The 18,063-nt window shown below is 43.3% G+C and overlaps 3 protein-coding genes across 3 annotated transcripts in view; 2 read left to right on the top strand and 1 right to left on the bottom strand.

The window, feature by feature from the left end:
• The window catches only part of si:dkey-240h12.4 (death-associated protein kinase 2), a 25,226-nt gene extending 15,906 nt beyond the window's left edge, over positions 1–9,320 (top strand). The window contains exons 5-13 of the mRNA XM_033991531.2: positions 2,570–2,696; positions 3,481–3,529; positions 3,668–3,694; positions 3,816–3,968; positions 4,114–4,159; positions 4,592–4,681; positions 4,766–4,852; positions 6,062–6,155; positions 7,940–9,320. Coding sequence (XP_033847422.1) covers positions 2,570–2,696; positions 3,481–3,529; positions 3,668–3,694; positions 3,816–3,968; positions 4,114–4,159; positions 4,592–4,681; positions 4,766–4,852; positions 6,062–6,142 — 660 coding nt within the window. The 3' untranslated portion in view covers positions 6,143–6,155; positions 7,940–9,320. The remainder of the gene's footprint in view (positions 1–2,569; positions 2,697–3,480; positions 3,530–3,667; positions 3,695–3,815; positions 3,969–4,113; positions 4,160–4,591; positions 4,682–4,765; positions 4,853–6,061; positions 6,156–7,939) is intronic.
• Positions 1–18,063, top strand: part of pex11b (peroxisomal biogenesis factor 11 beta) — a 217,894-nt gene that overhangs the window by 149,966 nt on the left and 49,865 nt on the right. The gene's annotated exons all lie outside the window — the stretch shown is intronic.
• tpm3 (tropomyosin 3) lies at positions 9,212–18,063 on the bottom strand. The gene is made up of 10 exons (XM_033991532.2): positions 17,859–18,063; positions 17,659–17,784; positions 17,003–17,136; positions 16,148–16,265; positions 15,214–15,284; positions 15,050–15,125; positions 14,908–14,970; positions 13,266–13,335; positions 10,712–10,790; positions 9,212–9,415 (listed from the first exon to the last, which is right to left on the bottom strand). The coding sequence occupies exons 1-10, from the start codon at positions 17,970–17,972 to the stop codon at positions 9,412–9,414; spliced, it is 855 nt and encodes a 284-aa protein (XP_033847423.2). The 5' UTR covers positions 17,973–18,063; the 3' UTR covers positions 9,212–9,411.

Raw genomic sequence — 18,063 nt, 5'->3', positions numbered from 1 at the left:
TCTGCAGTGTGTGCAAACCTGGTGAAAAACTACAGGAAACGTTTGACCTCTGTAATTGTAAACAAAGGCTACTGTACCAAATATTAACATTGATTTTCTCAGGTGTTCAAATACTTATTTGCAGCAGTAACATACAAATAAATTATTTTAAAAAATCATACAATGTGATTTCCAGATTTTTTTTTTTTTATTATGTCTCTCACAGTGGACATGCACCTAAGATGAACATTTCAGACGCTCCATGATTTCTAAGTGGGAGAACTTACAAAATCAAGGGTGTTCAAATACTTATTTGCCTCACTGTATGATTTATTTATTTTTTTCTCACTGCCTGACATGAAATCAGACTAAACGTTTACTGTTTTAGGTCAATTAGGATTAAGAAAATTGTTTCTATTTGCTAAATGTCAGATTAATGAGAGAAGGATTTTTTTAACCATTTTTCATTACTTTGTTCAAAGTCATAAGTTTACATACATTTCATTAGTATTTGGTACCATTGCCCTTAAACTGTATGACTTGGGTCAAATGTTTTGGATATCCTTCCATAAGCTTCTCACAATAGTTGACAGGAATTTTGGCCCATTCCTCCAGACAGAACTGGTGTAACTGAGTCAAGTTTGTGGCCGCCTTGCTCGCACAGGCCTTTTCAGGTCTGCACATACATTTTCAATTGGATTGAGATCAGGGTTTTGTGATGGCCACTCCAAAACAATTACACACATTTGTGTATAATTGTTTAAAGTCATGTCAGAGTCATCAGTCAGACGTCAGACACCCTGTCTGTCAGTGGGCTGTTTGTTTCTTCACAAATTTGTCCTACTCCTAAACCTCATTTATGCAACTGAACCTTCAGTTATATTGTTATCTATGTAATTATTATTATGTATCTCATGTATAAAGCTTTTACTACACAAAATGTACATTCATGAAGAGAAACTAACAGCAACAGTGCACTGGTCGCACAGGTGAACTAGTTGCATTTATAATACAGCCTTATGCATCACAAACGTCCCCTTAAACACTGCTCTGCATTAGAACAGCGTGCTCACACCTCTAACAGATGCAAATCAAAGCCACAAAGTAGGTCCAAAACTGCCAGATTTCATGTTCTGCACACATGTAATAGTCCTGTTATTCCTTTAAAGCTGTTGCTTCATAAACACAGGTCACAGACCATCTCCTCTCCAGCCACTGTCACTTCACTTCTTTGTCCAGATTCTCCCTTTCACAGAAAAACTAGCCCTGAAACTAGCTCACTATTTGATTAAATGCAGTCAAGGGCCGTAGGGGGTCTGGTTCAGGAACCACAGGATCTCATCGGCTTCGTTGAGCTAGGACCTTCAGCAGGCACTGGGGCAGTTTGCAGCCAAGTGGGAAGTGGCTGGGATGAGAATCAGCACCTCCAGATCGGAGGCCATGGTTCCTGACCAGAAAAAGATGGCTTGTCCTCTCTGGGTGGGTGGAGAGTCCTTGCCCCAAGTGGAAGAGTTCAAGTATCTCAGGGTCTTGTTCACGACTGAGGGAAGGATGGAGCATGAGATTGACAGGCGGATCGGTGCAGCGTCCACAGTGATGCGGTCACTGTATCGGTCCACTGTGGTAAAGAAGTAGCTGAGTAGAAAGGCAAAGCTCTCGATTTACCGGTCTACTTTTCTACCCTCACCTATGGTCCTGAGCTTTGGGTAATGACCGAAAGGACAAGATTTGCGGATACAAGTGGTCAAAATGAGTTTCCTCCATAGGGTGGCTGGGTGCTCCCTTAGCGATAGGGTGAGGAGCTCAGTCACAGAGCAGAAGCTCGGAGTAGAGCCGCTGCTCCTCCACGTCCAGAGGAGCCAGTTGAGGTGGCTCGGGCATCTATTCCAGATGCCTCCCAGATGGCTCCCTAGGGAGGTGTTCCAGCCACGTCCTACCGGGAGGAGGCCCCGGGGAAGACCCAGGACACGCTGGAGGGACTATGTCTTCAGGCTGGCCTAGGAACGCCTCGGGGTCCCACCGGAAGAGCTGGAGGACGTGTGTGGAGAGAGAAGTCTGGGCCTCCCTGCTGAAACTGCTGCCTCTGTGACCTAGCCCCGGATAAAGCAGAAGAAAATGGTTGGATGGATGACAAGCCTGACAGCAGCAGTTACAGAGAGAGGGGTGACGATTTTCTAATGTAAAGTGAATTGGAGCAGAATCGGAGTAGAGCCACTGCTCCTCCACGTCGAGAGGACCCAGCTGAGGTTGCTAGGGCATCTGTTCAGCAAACCAGTGGAAACACAGCTCATGTCTCAATAGGGTCTGCTGTGTCTCAGTAGGGGCCCTGTCTCAGCAAGGCCCCTATGTCTCAATAGGGCCCATGTCTCTCAGTAGGAGCCCCTGTGTCTCAGTAGGGCCCCTGTGTCTCAGTAGGGCCCATGTCTCTCAGTAGGGGCCGATGTGTCTCAGTAGGGCCCATGTCTCTCAGTAGGGGCCCCTGTGTCTCAGTAGGGCCCATGTCTCTCAGTAGGGGCCCCTTTGTCACAGTAGGGCCCCTGTGTCTCATTAGGGGCCCCTGTGTCTCACTTGTACATTCTCTCATGTGCAGCCAGAGAACATGATGCTGTCAGAGAAAGTGTTGGAACCGAACATCAAACTAATCGACTTCGGCCTTGCACAGCGTTTAGAGCCCGGACAGGAGTACCGCAGCACCAGCGGAACACCCCAGTACATCGGTGAGTATCCCACACCAGAGTACCCCACACCCTTACCGCTGTGAGTACCCCACACCCCTACAGTTGTCAATACTCCACCCCAGAGAACCCAATGCCCCTACAGCTGTGAGTACCCCACCCCAGAGTACCCCAAACAGTTACACCTGAGATTACCCTACACACCTACAGCTGTAAGTACCCCACCTCTACAGCTGCCATTGCCCCACCCAAGAGTACCCCAAACACCTACACCAGCAATTACCCCATCACGGAGTACCCCACACGTCAGTGGCAGCAACAGTGGAATGCCCCAGTATCTTGATGAGTACCCCACATCCCTACAGCTGTGAGTACATCACCACAGGTTATGCCGCAACCATACAGCTGTGAATGCCCCACACAAGCGTACCCCATACCTGTACAGCAAGATCTAGTGCAGGAGTACCGCAGCAGCGATGGGACGCCCCAGAACCCCACACATGTAGAGCTGTGAGTACCCCACATCTCTACAGCTGTGAGTACCCCACACACGTACAGCTGTGAGTACCTCACCCCGAGTACCCCATTTATTGATGTCCTCTCACCACAATGCTGAATGACTTTCTACTAAACAGGTGAATTTTGGTCCAGTTTTTAAATAGTTTACTGTTTTTTCAAATGCCTCAAAAGCTGAAATACTGTGAGTGTGACAACCAACCCTTGTAACAACTAACCCATGTGACAACCGACCCGGTCTCCCCTTCTTTAGGTTATGTTGCATCGATCTGTGAAGAACCTGTGCTCATGTGACTGTTTCTCTTCACAGCTCCTGAGGTGATCAAGTATGAGCCTCTGACCACAGCTACAGACATGTGGTGAGTATGCAGTAGTTGTAACAGTTGTAGTACTTATAGTACTTGTAGTAGTTGTTTTTGTTGTAGTTGTTGTTAATCAAATAAATAAATGATAAAAAAAACCTGTAGTCCTCTCCTCATGTACTTCTTGTGTTGTAGGAGCACTGGTGTCATTACCTACATTCTGTAAGTAACTTTTTCTGTTCGTAAGACTTTTTATTACATTTGTCACCTCATTTGTCTTTGTGGCCAGTAGATTATAACAGGACACTGTTGTTCTGGACACTGTATTCTTGTCCTCCCTCAGGCTGAGTGGACTGTCCCCGTTCCAAGGGGACACTGATGAAGAGACACTAAACAATGTCATTGAGCTCAAGTATGTGTTTGAGGAGGGGCCCTTCAGAAACACCAGTGACATGGCCAAGGACTTCATCCAGAAGCTCCTGGTGAACAGTGCAGGGTGAGTGCGCCACAGTAGGAGTACCTGATGGAGGGCAAGTATGTTCTGGAGTACCCAGCTGGAGACATGTGCTCTGGGGGAGTACCTGGTGTGGGGACACTTGTTCTGGGGGAGCTGGGGGCTGATGAGTGTTTTGTGTGTGCAGGGAGAGGATGACTGCAGATGAATGCTTGCTCCACCCATGGATAAAGGTAACAACACAAGTGCCACCATAGACCAGAGCAGACTTATACCATAGACCACCATGCACCAGAGGTGTCCACACTTCTTTCCACATGGACTACGTGAAAGGTCTGGGCCCAGGGTCTTGGTTTTGGGTCCAGGGCCTGGGTTCAGGGTCCTGGGTCGAGGTCTAGGGTCTGGGTCCTGAGTCCACTCTGAATCATTCAAAATGGTTGCATTTATCTGAGCTTTCTTACATGGAGATGGTAGTTCCTGAGGTTCCAGTGGTTGAAGAGTTTAAATTTGCAGTAGAATATACTTCTCAGGATAATGCAGTTCCTCAGGGCACCTGAAAAAAAATCTAAGTTCTAGTTTGACAGCCCTGTCATAGCCTCTACACTCTATCACACACCATGATACTCTGAGCACATTAATGAGCTCATGTGGTTTCTCTCTCTCAGCCCATCACTCGTAAACAGGTGGATAAGAGGAATCGATCCTCAATCAACATGAAAAACTTTAAGAGATTTAATGCCAAACGCAAATGGAAGGTACGTTTTCTATCTTCAATATTACTTATATGTTGTAGTATTTATATAAATGAAAGTTGTAGTAGTGTGTGCACCTGTGTGCAGATGTCCCTGAACATGGTGTGGATGTGCACTCGACTGCTCAGCCTCCGCCAGCGCAAGAAGACCAGCGCAGAGCCCAACCCACTGCAGGTGGGACGTTCAGACCTGTCATCTGTCAGCAGCATTAATGTGGGAACATGCCCCTGGGGTCAGGGGCCACACACCTCAGTGTCCCCGTCTACTCCCCTGACCACATTTTACAGTCTGAGATCCACACCAAAATTCTGTTCATATGCCGCCTTTAGCTTTGATTATGGCACACATTTGCTGTCGCATTGATTTGATAAGCTTTTGCAGTGTCACAATATTTATTTACATTCTGTGTTGCATTAATTTTTTTATTTTTTTGGCCAGGCAGTGTATTAATGCTGCCATACCTTATAAAACTTGCTAGTGTCTGGAAACTCATTTTCAACAGTGGTATTTGCTTATTTTAAAGAGGGATTATTATGCAAAAATACCACGCTATAACCTTGTCCTCATAAAAAAACATGCATGTTTGAGTAATTTAACAATCTCTCCCAGGCTCTATTTGACTGGTTAGCTGTAAAGATTCTGTGCAATGCTACATCATCCATGCTTCCACACGACAATTCTCCATAAATATACAAAAACATGACACAAAACTGCACACAGCAACTGGACAAACCTGATACGATGTGCAGCAGTTTCATCAGCGGGATGCTTGCTGAATGGGCAGTGACTTAGCATGGAGAACAAAGGGAGGGGAGACTTACAGCAACAAAAGTAAAATAAAACACGTGAATATGTTAATTTGGGCAAATATAGGAACAATAAAAGGTAACATGGTGATCTAAATATGTACAGCATGTAGACACACAGGCAGCACAAAAAGCAAACAGAACAAATTGGACCAAGCTAGACATGGGGGAATCTGAATAAGTGGTACAAAGAAGTGGGTTTACAAGAGCTGTGTACTTGATGTAGATAGATGAGAGATATCATCGTTACAAAGTATGAAGAACTGAAAATGAATACAATGGAAACATTGCCACTGCATTCATGGATTGAAGAGCAGCACTTATGTATCTGTGCCGAGCAGCACCAAAAGACCCACAGCCTCAGACAATCCTGTACCATTTAAACAGTTTAAATCTTGTCACATTTAACATGATTAAGAGCTTATTACACATTGCCTTAGAGATCTATCCCGAAAGAAAGCCTTAACCCTCTAAGTCTTGATAGTACAGGCCTCTGGGGACAGTATTTGTGTGTGCTCGTATATACTTGTGTACTCTTGGTGTGCCTGTACTCATGCAGTGTGTTGTGTTCCCACAGAGGGAGTGTGACAGTGATGTTGAGGACATGGAGGTCAAACCAGGGTCTTTACTGCGGAGGCGCCTCAGCAGCTCCACCTAGAACACCACCAAATGTAACTACACTGAGCCCTGTTTAAAGGAGACACTTATTGGCTTACTTAATACACTTTGCTCTTTTTGAGTGCTTTGTGTGTTTGTGTGCTGTGGTGTTCTCATGTCTGCACCAGTACTCACTGCAGCTGTGAAATGCCTTTAGGAGGAAAGGGGCCTGAGATCTCATTTATAAACCATGTATATGTACAAAAATGTTCCGTATGTGACTGTCCATGTTAAGTTTGTGATCTATAAAAAGACAACTTTACATGCAAATTTGCATTCCAATTCACAGACTCTTAACTTAGTGCGTCAGGACTTTGAGAGATGAGGCAGAATGAGATCTGAGGTCATAGAAACAAGAAGTGAGGACGTTTGTGGAAGTTTGTCTTTTATTCATACATACAGTTTTAGTAAAAAGTCCTCATAAAGTTTTGTAAATGAGACCCCTGATCTCAGCTGTGAATTGCCTTTAAGAGGGGAGGGGCCAGATATATGCCACTCTGTGCCACTCTACCACATAACAATTCTCCATAAGTATAAAAAAAACATGATACAAAACTGTACACAGCAACTTGACAAACCTGCTGTGATGTGCAGTAATTTCATTAATGGGCTGCAGCTGATTGTGTTGTGATAGTGCTCAGAAGGGGCTTTGCACGGAGAGCAAAAGGGAGGGGAGACTTATAAAACATGTCATTTTCAAAACAATAAAAGGTAACATGGTGATCTAAATATGTTATGTGTTAGCAATGAATACCCTCACTTTAAGTATAAGACACATGGGCAGCACAAAAAGCAAAACAAAACACTAAACTAGACTTAGGGGAATCTGAATAGTGCTAATATAAAATGGGTTTACAAAAGCTGTGTACTTGATGCACAAGGTATCATAATCACTCGACATGTACAGATATATTTTTTGGCTGATATATCGGGCCGATATATGACCGTTTGTGTCAGCGATTAGCCTTAAATCTCCAGCATAGGCCAATATTTTATTTTGGTCAATCTGCTGCCCAAAGAATTCACGCAAAGCTTTATATTAACAATTTAATACGAAGAAATAGCAGCACAAAACATAACTACATAACTAAAAAAGGGCTTGGGGGACATTATAGTTTGAGGAAAATAATCAAAATCGGCCTTACATATCAGCCCAAAAATATCGGCAGAGCTTATCGGCCATTGAGCTTATAAAAGCAGATTTTTAAAAGATTTCCTGTCAAAAGTATTATTTTTGGTTGTTTAGGCCGTAGTTTGGATACCCCTGTGTGTGTGTATATACATACATACATACATACATACATGCATGCATACATACATACATACATACATACATACATACATACATACATACATACATACATACATACATACATACATACATACATACATACATACATACATACATACATACATACATACATACATACATACATACATACATACATACATACATACATACATACATACATACATACAAGCAGTGACATCTTAGACTTGCGTGTATCATTATTTTGGTAATTTGAATCACTATTGCTCTAAAACAAAAAAAGAGTAAGTACAGCGCAATGGGTATGTATAGGGGTGGGGAAAACATTTTTAGAGCAATGACCCCTTGAACGCAGGAAATAAAAAATACTCAGCAATGTAGTGACTCTACTCTAATCTAATTTCAAATGGGTAAAGGAGAATGGAAAACAATTTAACATGGTAAAAAGTGGGTGGTAATCCTGGTAGACAGCATCTGACCAGCTTCGACTAGATGATTTCTGATATGTGCATGCTTTTCTTCTTACAGAATTCTACAGTTTGACCAGTTTGACCAGTGTCATGTGATGTCCTCCAGCCCTGTATAGTGTGTGGACCATATAAGAGGACCTCTGTGTGTGCGCGGCTCTACCGCATGTTACTTAAACCCATCTTACTGGCTAAAGAGGCAAAGCAGGGTGTTACAAGTCCTACAACTCAAGCTGAGATTCCAGACCACTGAGTCCAGGCTGCCTACCATTGCCTACACAAGTGTATGGTGAAGATATGAAGTTGTGCAAATGAACCAACGCACAAGCAAACCTCTGTCTGAAGACACACCTCCCAGTTTCTGAACTTAAAGCTGCACTGTGGAACTTTTCTAGTAGAATATCTGTCGTCCATTGTCCATTGTGTCCAGATGTTATTGCTGCGCCTAGAGTAGGGTTGTCAAAAGTATCTAAATTCAAATACTAATCAATACTGAAACTAGATACTCATTTGAGCAGGTATCAATATTAAGAAAGTCCTATTCACAGCACAGAACTGAACCTTTCCTGAATATCTTTAGAATGATCTTTAGACACACAGACTAGTATACACCCACAAACCACTATGAACCTACTGGACACTGAAGGATTACACACATATAACACACATGGGAATAGAACACAAAACACTAAGATTTAATGTTAAAATGGATGTTTTAACCATAAAGAGACCTGTACTTGAATAAATGCAAGATGGATTAGTTTAATGCCTTACTATGGAAATTTAGAGGCAAAGCGATAACATCAGCAGATGATGGACTCCTCACTAGGAAAATTCCCTAGTGCACCTTTAAAATAACAGCCTGTGTGATGGCTTGGACTACCTATTTTACTAAAATACAGTAAAAATGTGACACTTTTTACAAAATGTTATTTCCTGATTGAAAATCACAGTAGGGAATTGCATAAATGTTACCTAGCAAGCATGTTATACACTGCTCTTCTAGTGTACACAGAAACACCTTTATTTTGATGAAAAGTTTCATAAAAAAAAAAAAAAAAAGTGTTTCTTCTAAAATGTGCTTAACGTTTGGATAGAATTCTCCCTAGTGTGATATTGTCGGCGTGTTTTATAACTCGCTACTTCCTTTATTTTTCAACATATTTTTCAGTTTTTCTCTGCAAATGGCTTCTTGATAGGTGTAAAACTATAATTTATATTTAGAGGTATTATACCACCAAATTAAATCAAAATTTGAGAATAATAATAAACTGTCATTTGCACTTTAACATCATATTTTGTGTGCCAGAAATAAAGAAGGAAATATACACTATTTTACTTATTTTAAACTTTAATAGTAAAATTACAAATGCTGATAGTAAGACCGAAACTGTCATCCAATGGAACAGGTTATGAGTAAATAAAGCTGTGTGTTATATTTGACATGTTGATCCACTGTGTGTATTCTGCCCCTCTGATGGACTTGTTCTGAATCCAGCCTGAAGAGGAGGGAGCACAAGCACGATGGCTTCTTTAACTGCACACAAACACATGAAGCATGAGACACATCCAAGATTTTATAACATCATTGTCTGGCTATGTCAGACTCAGGCTACAGACGCATGGGCCATATACCAAAAATGTGTAAGGATCAAGATCGAGTTTTGAAATGGACCATCCATCTGCAAACTCTTCTCCTTCTCCCACACAGAAAACACTGCATGTCATGTGGCAATACAGGAAGTGCTCCACTGTGTTTTTAAACTCCACACACCTTCATTAGAATCATTTGAATCATTTCAGCTCGGGAATTTCCAATCTCTACTGAAGTAAAGGTAAAAGGAGCTGATAACTTGAAAGCTACCACTTCATGACATCACATAGTGGAACAGAGCATTTTGAGCTTTGGAGCTACAGACTCAAACATAAAGTGTTACTCAAACGTGTGAATGAAACAAAGCACAACTCCAGGTCTGTTTTTCAGGAAGTATCAGCATTCTAACATGGCTTAAAACATTTTGTGTAATAGAGGCATAGGTCTTATGACATGTTAGACTACCCATTCTCCTAAAACACAGTTAAGAACATTACATTTAATTTCACACTTTTTTCCGAGTGGGACATTTTTTAGCTTACTTCCTAACTGGGCCAAAACAACTCTAAAGTACACAGAGAATTATGTGTGGCATGTTAAACGTATCAGAAAAAATGTATTTCTTACTTTTAAATTCTCCTTAACTTTTGGATAGAATTCTCCTGAGTGTGATGTATACATCTTTACAATTCCTCACTGTCATTTTTCAACATATTTATCATTGAAATCCTCCTGTCCCTCACAGCATGGTCAGGACTAGAGCACGGAGGAGCGTCAGCTGCATTACACACAAAGCATTTGGCAAGGATCAGTCAGTACTCCTCATCTGTACATGAGGCCACTGCAGTACTCCTCACGATCACCTGTACATGAGGCCACTGCAGTACCCCTCACCTGTACATGAGGCCACTGCAGTACTCCTCACCTGTACATGAGGCCACTGCAGTACTCCTCACCTGTACATGAGGCCACTGCAGTACTCCTCACCTGTACATGAGGCCACTGCAGTACTCCTCACCTGTACATGAGGCCACTGCAATACTACTCATTTGTACATGAGGCCACTGCAGTACTCCTCAATATCACCTGTATATGAGGCCACTGCAGTACTCCTCAATATCACCTGTATATGAGGCCACTGCAGTACTCCTCACTATCACCTGTACATGAGGCCACTGTAGTACTCCTCACTATCACCTGTATATGAGGCCACTGCAGTGAGGGAGGTGCAGTACTTACATGGACGTCATATCGTTGAGAGCGTGGTCGAGCTCCTCACTGATGGCTTTGTACTTGAGCTTCTGAGCATACAGCTCGTCTGTGCACAAACATGTCCGCACAATAAGTCCCATCTATCATCTCCACACCTCCACATCTCCACATCTCCACACCTCCACACCTCCACACCTCTACATCTTCACCTCTCCACACCTCTACATCTCCACATCTCCGCTTCTCCACACCTCCACGCCTCTACATCTCCACACCTCCACATCTCCACATCTTCACCTCTCCACATCTCCACACATCCACATCTCTACACCTCCACATCTTCACACCTCCACATCTTCACACCTCCACACTTCCACACCTCCACATCTCAGTGCAGCATTTGACACCATTTCACACTCCATCCTCCTTGACAGACTTTTCTCCATTGGTGTCTCTGGTACTCCCCTCTCCTGGTTCCACTCCTACCTCTCAGATCGCTCTCAGTTTATTCAGCTCAAGTCATTCACCTCACACCCCTTTCCTGTCACGTCAGGTGTTCCTCAGGGTTCTGTCCTTGGTCCTCTGCTCTTTCTAATCTATCTTCTCCCCCTTGGTTCCATCTTTAGAAAACATCACATTCACTTTCACTGTTACGCGGATGACACCCAGCTCTACATTTCCAGTAAACCCAACTCTACACTTCCACCCTCCTCCCTGACAGACTCCCTCACAGAAATACAAACCTGGTTCACCTCAAACTTCCTCAAAACTTAACGGCAATAAAACAGAACTCCTACTCATCGGCACCAAATCCACCCTAAGCAAAATAAATCCTTTTTCCATATCCATTGATGGCTCCTCTATCTCCCCCTCCCCTCAGGTAAAGAGTCTGGGTGTCATCCTCGACACTTTCCTTCACCTCCCATATCAACAACATCACCCGGTCCGCCTACTTCCACCTCAGAAACATCCACCGCCTCCGTCCCTCACTCACCCCACACACCACCGCCATCCTCATCCATAGCCTGGTCACTTCCCGTATAGACTATTGCAATTCTCTTCTGTTCGGACTCCCACAGAAATCACTCCATAAACTCCAACTGGTCCAAAACTCAGCTGCCCGCATTATCACACACACACCCTCCATCACCACATCACACCTGTCCTGCAACAACTCCATTGGCTCCCCATCACGCACCGCATACACTACAAAATCATACTCCTCACATACAAAGCTCTCCACAACCTGGCCCCTCCATACCTGTCTGACCTCATTCACATCTCCACACCTGCCCGCTCCCTCCGCTCCTTCTCTTCCCTGCACCTCACTGTCCCTCCTGCCCGTCTTGTCACTATGGGGAGCAGAGCCTTCAGCTGCTCTGCTCCCCAGCTCTGGAACTCCCTCCCTCACGACCTCCGCAACACACACTCACTCCCACACTTCAAATCTAAACTCAAAACTCATCTGTTTAGAAAGGCCTTCTCACCCTGACCACTCTGACCATAACTGCACTGTCTTTTAATCTATATTTGTTTTTAAATGTATTTTTAATCATTTTACATTGTTTAAATTTTGTGTACGTATGTATGTACGGCGACCTTGAGAGCCTTGAAAGGCGCCTAACAAATAAAATGTATTATTATTATTATTATTATTATTATTATTATTATTATTATTATTATTATTATTATTATTATTATTATTATTATTATTATTATTATTATTATTAATTATTATTATCTTCACACCTCCACCCCTCCACATCTTTACACGTCTACATCTTCACACATCTCCACACCTCCATGTCTCCACATTGCCACATATTCACATCTCCACCTCTCCACACCTCCACACATCCACATCTCCACACCTCCACATCTCCACACCTCCACATCTCCACACCTCCACATCTTTACACCTCCACATCTTTACACCTCCACATCTTTACAGCTCCACATCTCCACACCTCCACACTTCCATATCTCCACATCACCACATCTTCACATCTCCACCTCTCCACACCTCCATACATCCAAATCTCCACACATCCACATCTTTCCACCTCCACATCTCTGCACCTCCACACCGCCGCACCTTCACGCCTCCACAACTAGGCATCTTCACACCTCTGCATCCCCGCACCTCCACACCGCCACAACTCCACATCTTCACACATCTTGACACCTCCACACCTCCATATCTTTACATCTCCACCTCTCCACACCTCCACACTTCCATATCTCCACATCTCCATACCTCCACATCTTCACACATCTCCACACCTCCCAATCTCCTCACTTCCACATCTTCACCGCTCCATATCTCCACAACTTCACAACTCTACATCTTCACACATCTCCACACCCCCACATCTTCACATCTTCACATCTTCACATCTTCACACATCTCCACACCCCCACATCTTCACATCTTCACATCTTCACACATCTCCACACCCCCACATCTTCACATCTTCACATCTTCACACATCTCCACATCCTCACATCTTCACATCTCCACATCTTCACATCTTCACACCTTCACACATCTCAACACCTCCACGTCTCATCTTAGACTCACCTTCCAGGTCGTCAATGGTCTTCTCCAGTTTGGCTACAGACCTCTCTGCAAACTCTGCTCGTGTTTCTGCCTGTCAGGCAGCAAATGTACAAATATTTCACTTTAATGTTACTAAAACACAGACAATTAAAATGCAAAAAAAACTTTGAATTGTCTATTAAAGGGCCTATATTATACAGAATTGACTCGTGAGCTTTTAGTTATGTTCTAACCCTGTTACCTCATCAAAAACATGAAGTTTTGTTTTGTTTAATTCACATTCATATTGATTGAGTAATACTGGATTATTAGGCTGTCTACCTCTCCAAAATTCAAAATGCTCTATTGCACATTGTGATGTAATTAAATGGTAGTTGTAAAGTCAACAGCTATTTTTAGCCTCAGTTGAACAATATAATAGAATAACCATAAACTACTGCCTCAAAAAAAAAGGTTTTTGATTGAAATTGCCACAGAATTTCAACAAGGCTAAAACAGTAGACGTAGAAATGACATCAATAGGTAGAACAGAGTGTTTTCGGTTTGAGGGATAAAACTAAATATGCAGAATTTGTGTGTTAATCGTGTGTGAAAGAAGCAAACTCAACACAACTCCAAGTCTGTTTTTGATGAAGACATTATAACATAGATTAAAAAATGCATAATATAAACCCTTTAATAAGTATGCTTATTACAGGGCCTTTTATAATTAGCACCTCTCTTACAAATGTGAGAGAGGTGCTAATTACAATGTAGATGATGTCTACACAAAAGGTTCAGAACAGTCTGCTTCTTTATAGTGACTACTACTACTACTACTACTTTTCTGGAAAGTTACTTGCCAATTTGCCGAGTCACAGACTTGGTCTTGTTCAGTTTCTGGGACCGATATTACACAAATGTTCTGATCAATATTATAATGTTGTTTCCTCATTACAAACACACAACTGTGTTGTGTGAAAACACTCCGCCTTGTGATGTCACGTGGTAATGCAAGACATTTTTCACTATATTTTTAATTTCCACCTTCAGTAGAATAATCTGAATTATTTCAGTCCTGGAATTTCTAATCTCTGCTGAACTAACAGTAAAACATAGCCAGTTTCATTTGCTATTGAAATATTGAAATAGGAAGTGAGCATTAGCACGCTTCTGACTCCATCGACTCTGGCTCCAATTCACTTTCTATTGAAAAAAACTGTGGCCCCTCTCTATGTAACTGCTACTGTCAGACTTGTCGTTTGGTCTTAAAATATTTGTATTAACCTGCTCTACATGATTTTGGTGTTTTCATTTTGCTATTTAGTCCCTAAATTAAGGTATGAACATTAATAACAGTCCGATCAGGTGCCTTTTTTTCCTGAGGCCAATAAACCAGGTGGGGGCGGGAAAGGGCATTACCTTTAACAGCCTCACTCCGGATTGGCTGTTTGGTTGTTATGATACTCGCGGTTCCAAATACGGAACTCAACGCCAAATGGGCCCCTATAACTGCTAGCCTCGATGAGCTTCATTTGACTGGAGCCGAACGCTCCCTTAAAGCTCCCTTAAAGCTCCCTTAAAGCTCCCTTAAAGCTCCCTTAAAGCTCCCTTAAAGCTCCCTTAAAGCTCCCTTAAAGCTCCCTTAGTCCACTTCTTTATTCAGTTTATGATGTGTCCTTACTTCTTTGAGCTTGTCAGTGAGGATCTTGATCTCTTCTTCATACTTGTCCTCCTTCTGAGAGTACTATGAACACAAGCAGAACAGACTGTTTCACATATGTTTAGTGGTTACCCATCAAAGGTACCAGGACAGGGTGAGGTACCTTCTCAGCTTGTGCCTCCAGAGATTTCAGGTTGTTGGTGACGTTCTTCAACTCCTCCTCCAGCTCGGCACATTTCCTTTAGCATTGGACATGAGCGGAGAGACAAAGACATGAACATCACTTCCTGTAGTGGAGTAACCAAATGATCTGAGAGTGTAGCTTACGCCTCGGCTAGCTCTGCCCTCTCCTCTGTGCGCTCCAGCTCACCCTCCACGATCACCAGCTTACGGGCCACCTGGAATCACCACACGAGACAAGTCTTAGACTACACAGACTAAAAGAAACAGCAACCTAAGATCCTAAAGAAGCATTCAAGAGTGTTGGCGAGCATGCTACAGAGGTCACTGTTCACTGAATTGCCAATCTCTACTCAACAAATGGTAAAAGGAGCTGTCAACTTGAAAATGACTGTTTAATGACATTACAAGGTGAAACAGCATTTTGAGATTAGGGGGTGCAGACAGAGTAATAATGAAGGATTACTCAAATATGTGTAAATGAAACAAAACGCAACCCCAGGCATATTTTTGATTTTAGAAAATACATCACATGTCGATGGCATCACACTAGGGAGACTCCATTCAAAAGACAGTTCGAAGCAAGAAACACATTTTTTTTTCACCTTTTCAGCATTAATTAAACAAAATAAAGGTGTTTTAATATTTAATTTGTTGTTGTTTAAATCAAAGGACTGTTGGACCAATGTACTTCCTGGTTGCATGGTTGCAACAGTTATGAAAATCCCTTGTCTGATGTCACCATTTCAGTTATTAAAATTATAAATGAAAGAAAATTCAGTTGCTTTTTTCTGTCACTTTTGTCACTTGTAGACGTGGGAAGAGGAACTCAAACTATTGCTCAAGTAAGAGTACTGTTACTTCAATAAGTAGGGGCAAAGTATGCTGCTAGAAAAGTATTCTGCAAAGTAGAATTTCTTTTAAAAGTAACTCAAATAATAATAAATAATGTAACTGAGTACTCGAGTAATACCTGCCTCTGGCAGTGACTATGGTTAAGAAAAGGATCAGCCTCCAGTAAATTATGTCAGTGTAATGTCCCCATAAGCCCGGGACACCGCCGTGTGTGTGACAGACACACCTCCTCGTACTTGCGGTCGGAATCCTCAGCGATATGCTTGGCCTCCTTCAGCTGGATCTCCTGAAGCTCCATTTTCTCCTCATCCTTCAGAGCTCTGTTCTCAATGACCTTCATCCCCCTGTAGCCAACACATAGACCCAGAGAGGCAGAATGGTTAGCAGTCACGTCTCCTCCACCTCCTCCTGTCTCCTCCTCCTCCTCCTTCTGTCTCACCCACCTCCTCCTGTCTCTAACACCTACTCCCATCTCCTTCTGCCTCTTCCTCCTGTCTCCTCCTCTTCCTCCTGTCTCCTCACATCTCCCACCACTCCCCTTCTGTCCCACCTCTTACTGTCTCTTCCTCCTGTCTCCTCCTCTTCCTCCTGTTTCCTCACGTCACCCTTCACTCCCTTTCTGTCCCACCTCTTACTGCCTCTTCCTCCTATCTCCTCTTCCTCCTGTCTCTTCTTGTCTCCCTTCACTCCCCTTCTGTTGCTGGTGTGCCATAGTATTCCAGCTTTCATCTAGCAGGATTCTTGTAATATTTGTGAGTTCACAAACTCACCAGAATCTGTCTTGAGATACTCCTGCTGTAAAGTTCAAATTGGCCCAGCAGGTAGAAAACTAATGACAGAGCAGCATTATGGTTTGGGCAGAGCCAAAGGCAAAGCACCCAAGTGAACCAAAACAAACATGGCGACACTAACATACAGACATACTTCAGTCTATTTTTGTGAAAATACGGAATATTTTGTTTGTGAAAATTGCCGTTATTTTCCAAGTTTTGCTGATCACTTTCTGTGAAAGACATCCAGATGAACAAATGTGCAGAACTCAACTCAGAGTGACACACTTATATGGTGTGAACCTGGTTACCTCTCACTCTCGTCAGCCGCCTTCTCTGCCTCCTCCAGTTTCTGCAGCGCTGTGGCCAGTCTCTCCTGGGCCCGGTCCAGCTCCTCCTCCACCAGCTGGATCCTACGGTTCAGAGAGGCCACCTCTGCCTCGGCCTGGGCACAAGCACCTCACTCAGTCACTCAGGCACCAGAGTAAGAAAAGCACTGTGCTGCTGTGGCAGAGTGGTTAGCAACCATATGTCCCCTGGGGTGGCAGAATGGTTAGAATTTGTTGTATCCTATGTAGTGAGTGGCAGAGTTGTTTGCCACAATAACAGTGATTTTTCAAACTGCTGACTGGTTAGATGTCATTTTTCCTCTGGAGTGAGTGCCAGAGTAGGTATCAGTCATTGTATCCTCTGTAAGCAGTGGCAGAGTGGTTAGTAGCCCTAAAAAGCACTGCACTTATTATTTTGTGGGCAGATTACAGCCATGGTGCCTGTCTGACATCATGGCCAAAATGGGGCTCCCAATCCCCGACAGCTGGGGGATTCAACTTGGGCACGACAACAATGGAATGTAGCAGGCTTCGCTTACACAGACAACAGACGGTGGCTCTTTCAGTGAGGATTTAATACGGTAAAGAAATGATCAAACTTCTGTAACCAAAAAGTATACATGGAAATAAGCACTCACGTCAGCCGCCTTTTTGTCAGCCACCTCCAGCTTCTCCTGAGCATCTTTCAGAGCCTCTGAGTACTTGTCCAGCTCGTCCTCTGTGGACTTTAGCTTCTTCTGCATCTGGAGCAGCTCATCCTCATGCTATAGGTGGTATGAGCAGGATTATAGTTCACATAGTAGTTAGATATGGTCCACACACAGAAGGTACAGCTCACCTGTTTGCTCCTCTCCTCCGCTGCCTTCTTGTCTGATTCGGCCTGCTCTGCCTGGTCCAGGGCATTCTCCTTGTCCAACTTCAGCATGAGCATTTTCTTCTTGATGGCCTCCATTTTGAGCGCGGGGCTTGGGTCTCGGGCAGAGGACGAGTGGTTGTGGGCTCAGAGGATGGTTGTGAACAGTGACAGTTTGAAGTGTATTCGA

This window comes from Periophthalmus magnuspinnatus, chromosome 11 (assembly GCF_009829125.3).
Source record: "Periophthalmus magnuspinnatus isolate fPerMag1 chromosome 11, fPerMag1.2.pri, whole genome shotgun sequence".
Lineage (NCBI taxonomy): Eukaryota > Metazoa > Chordata > Actinopteri > Gobiiformes > Gobiidae > Periophthalmus > Periophthalmus magnuspinnatus.
This window is presented reverse-complemented; position numbering and strand designations above follow the sequence as displayed.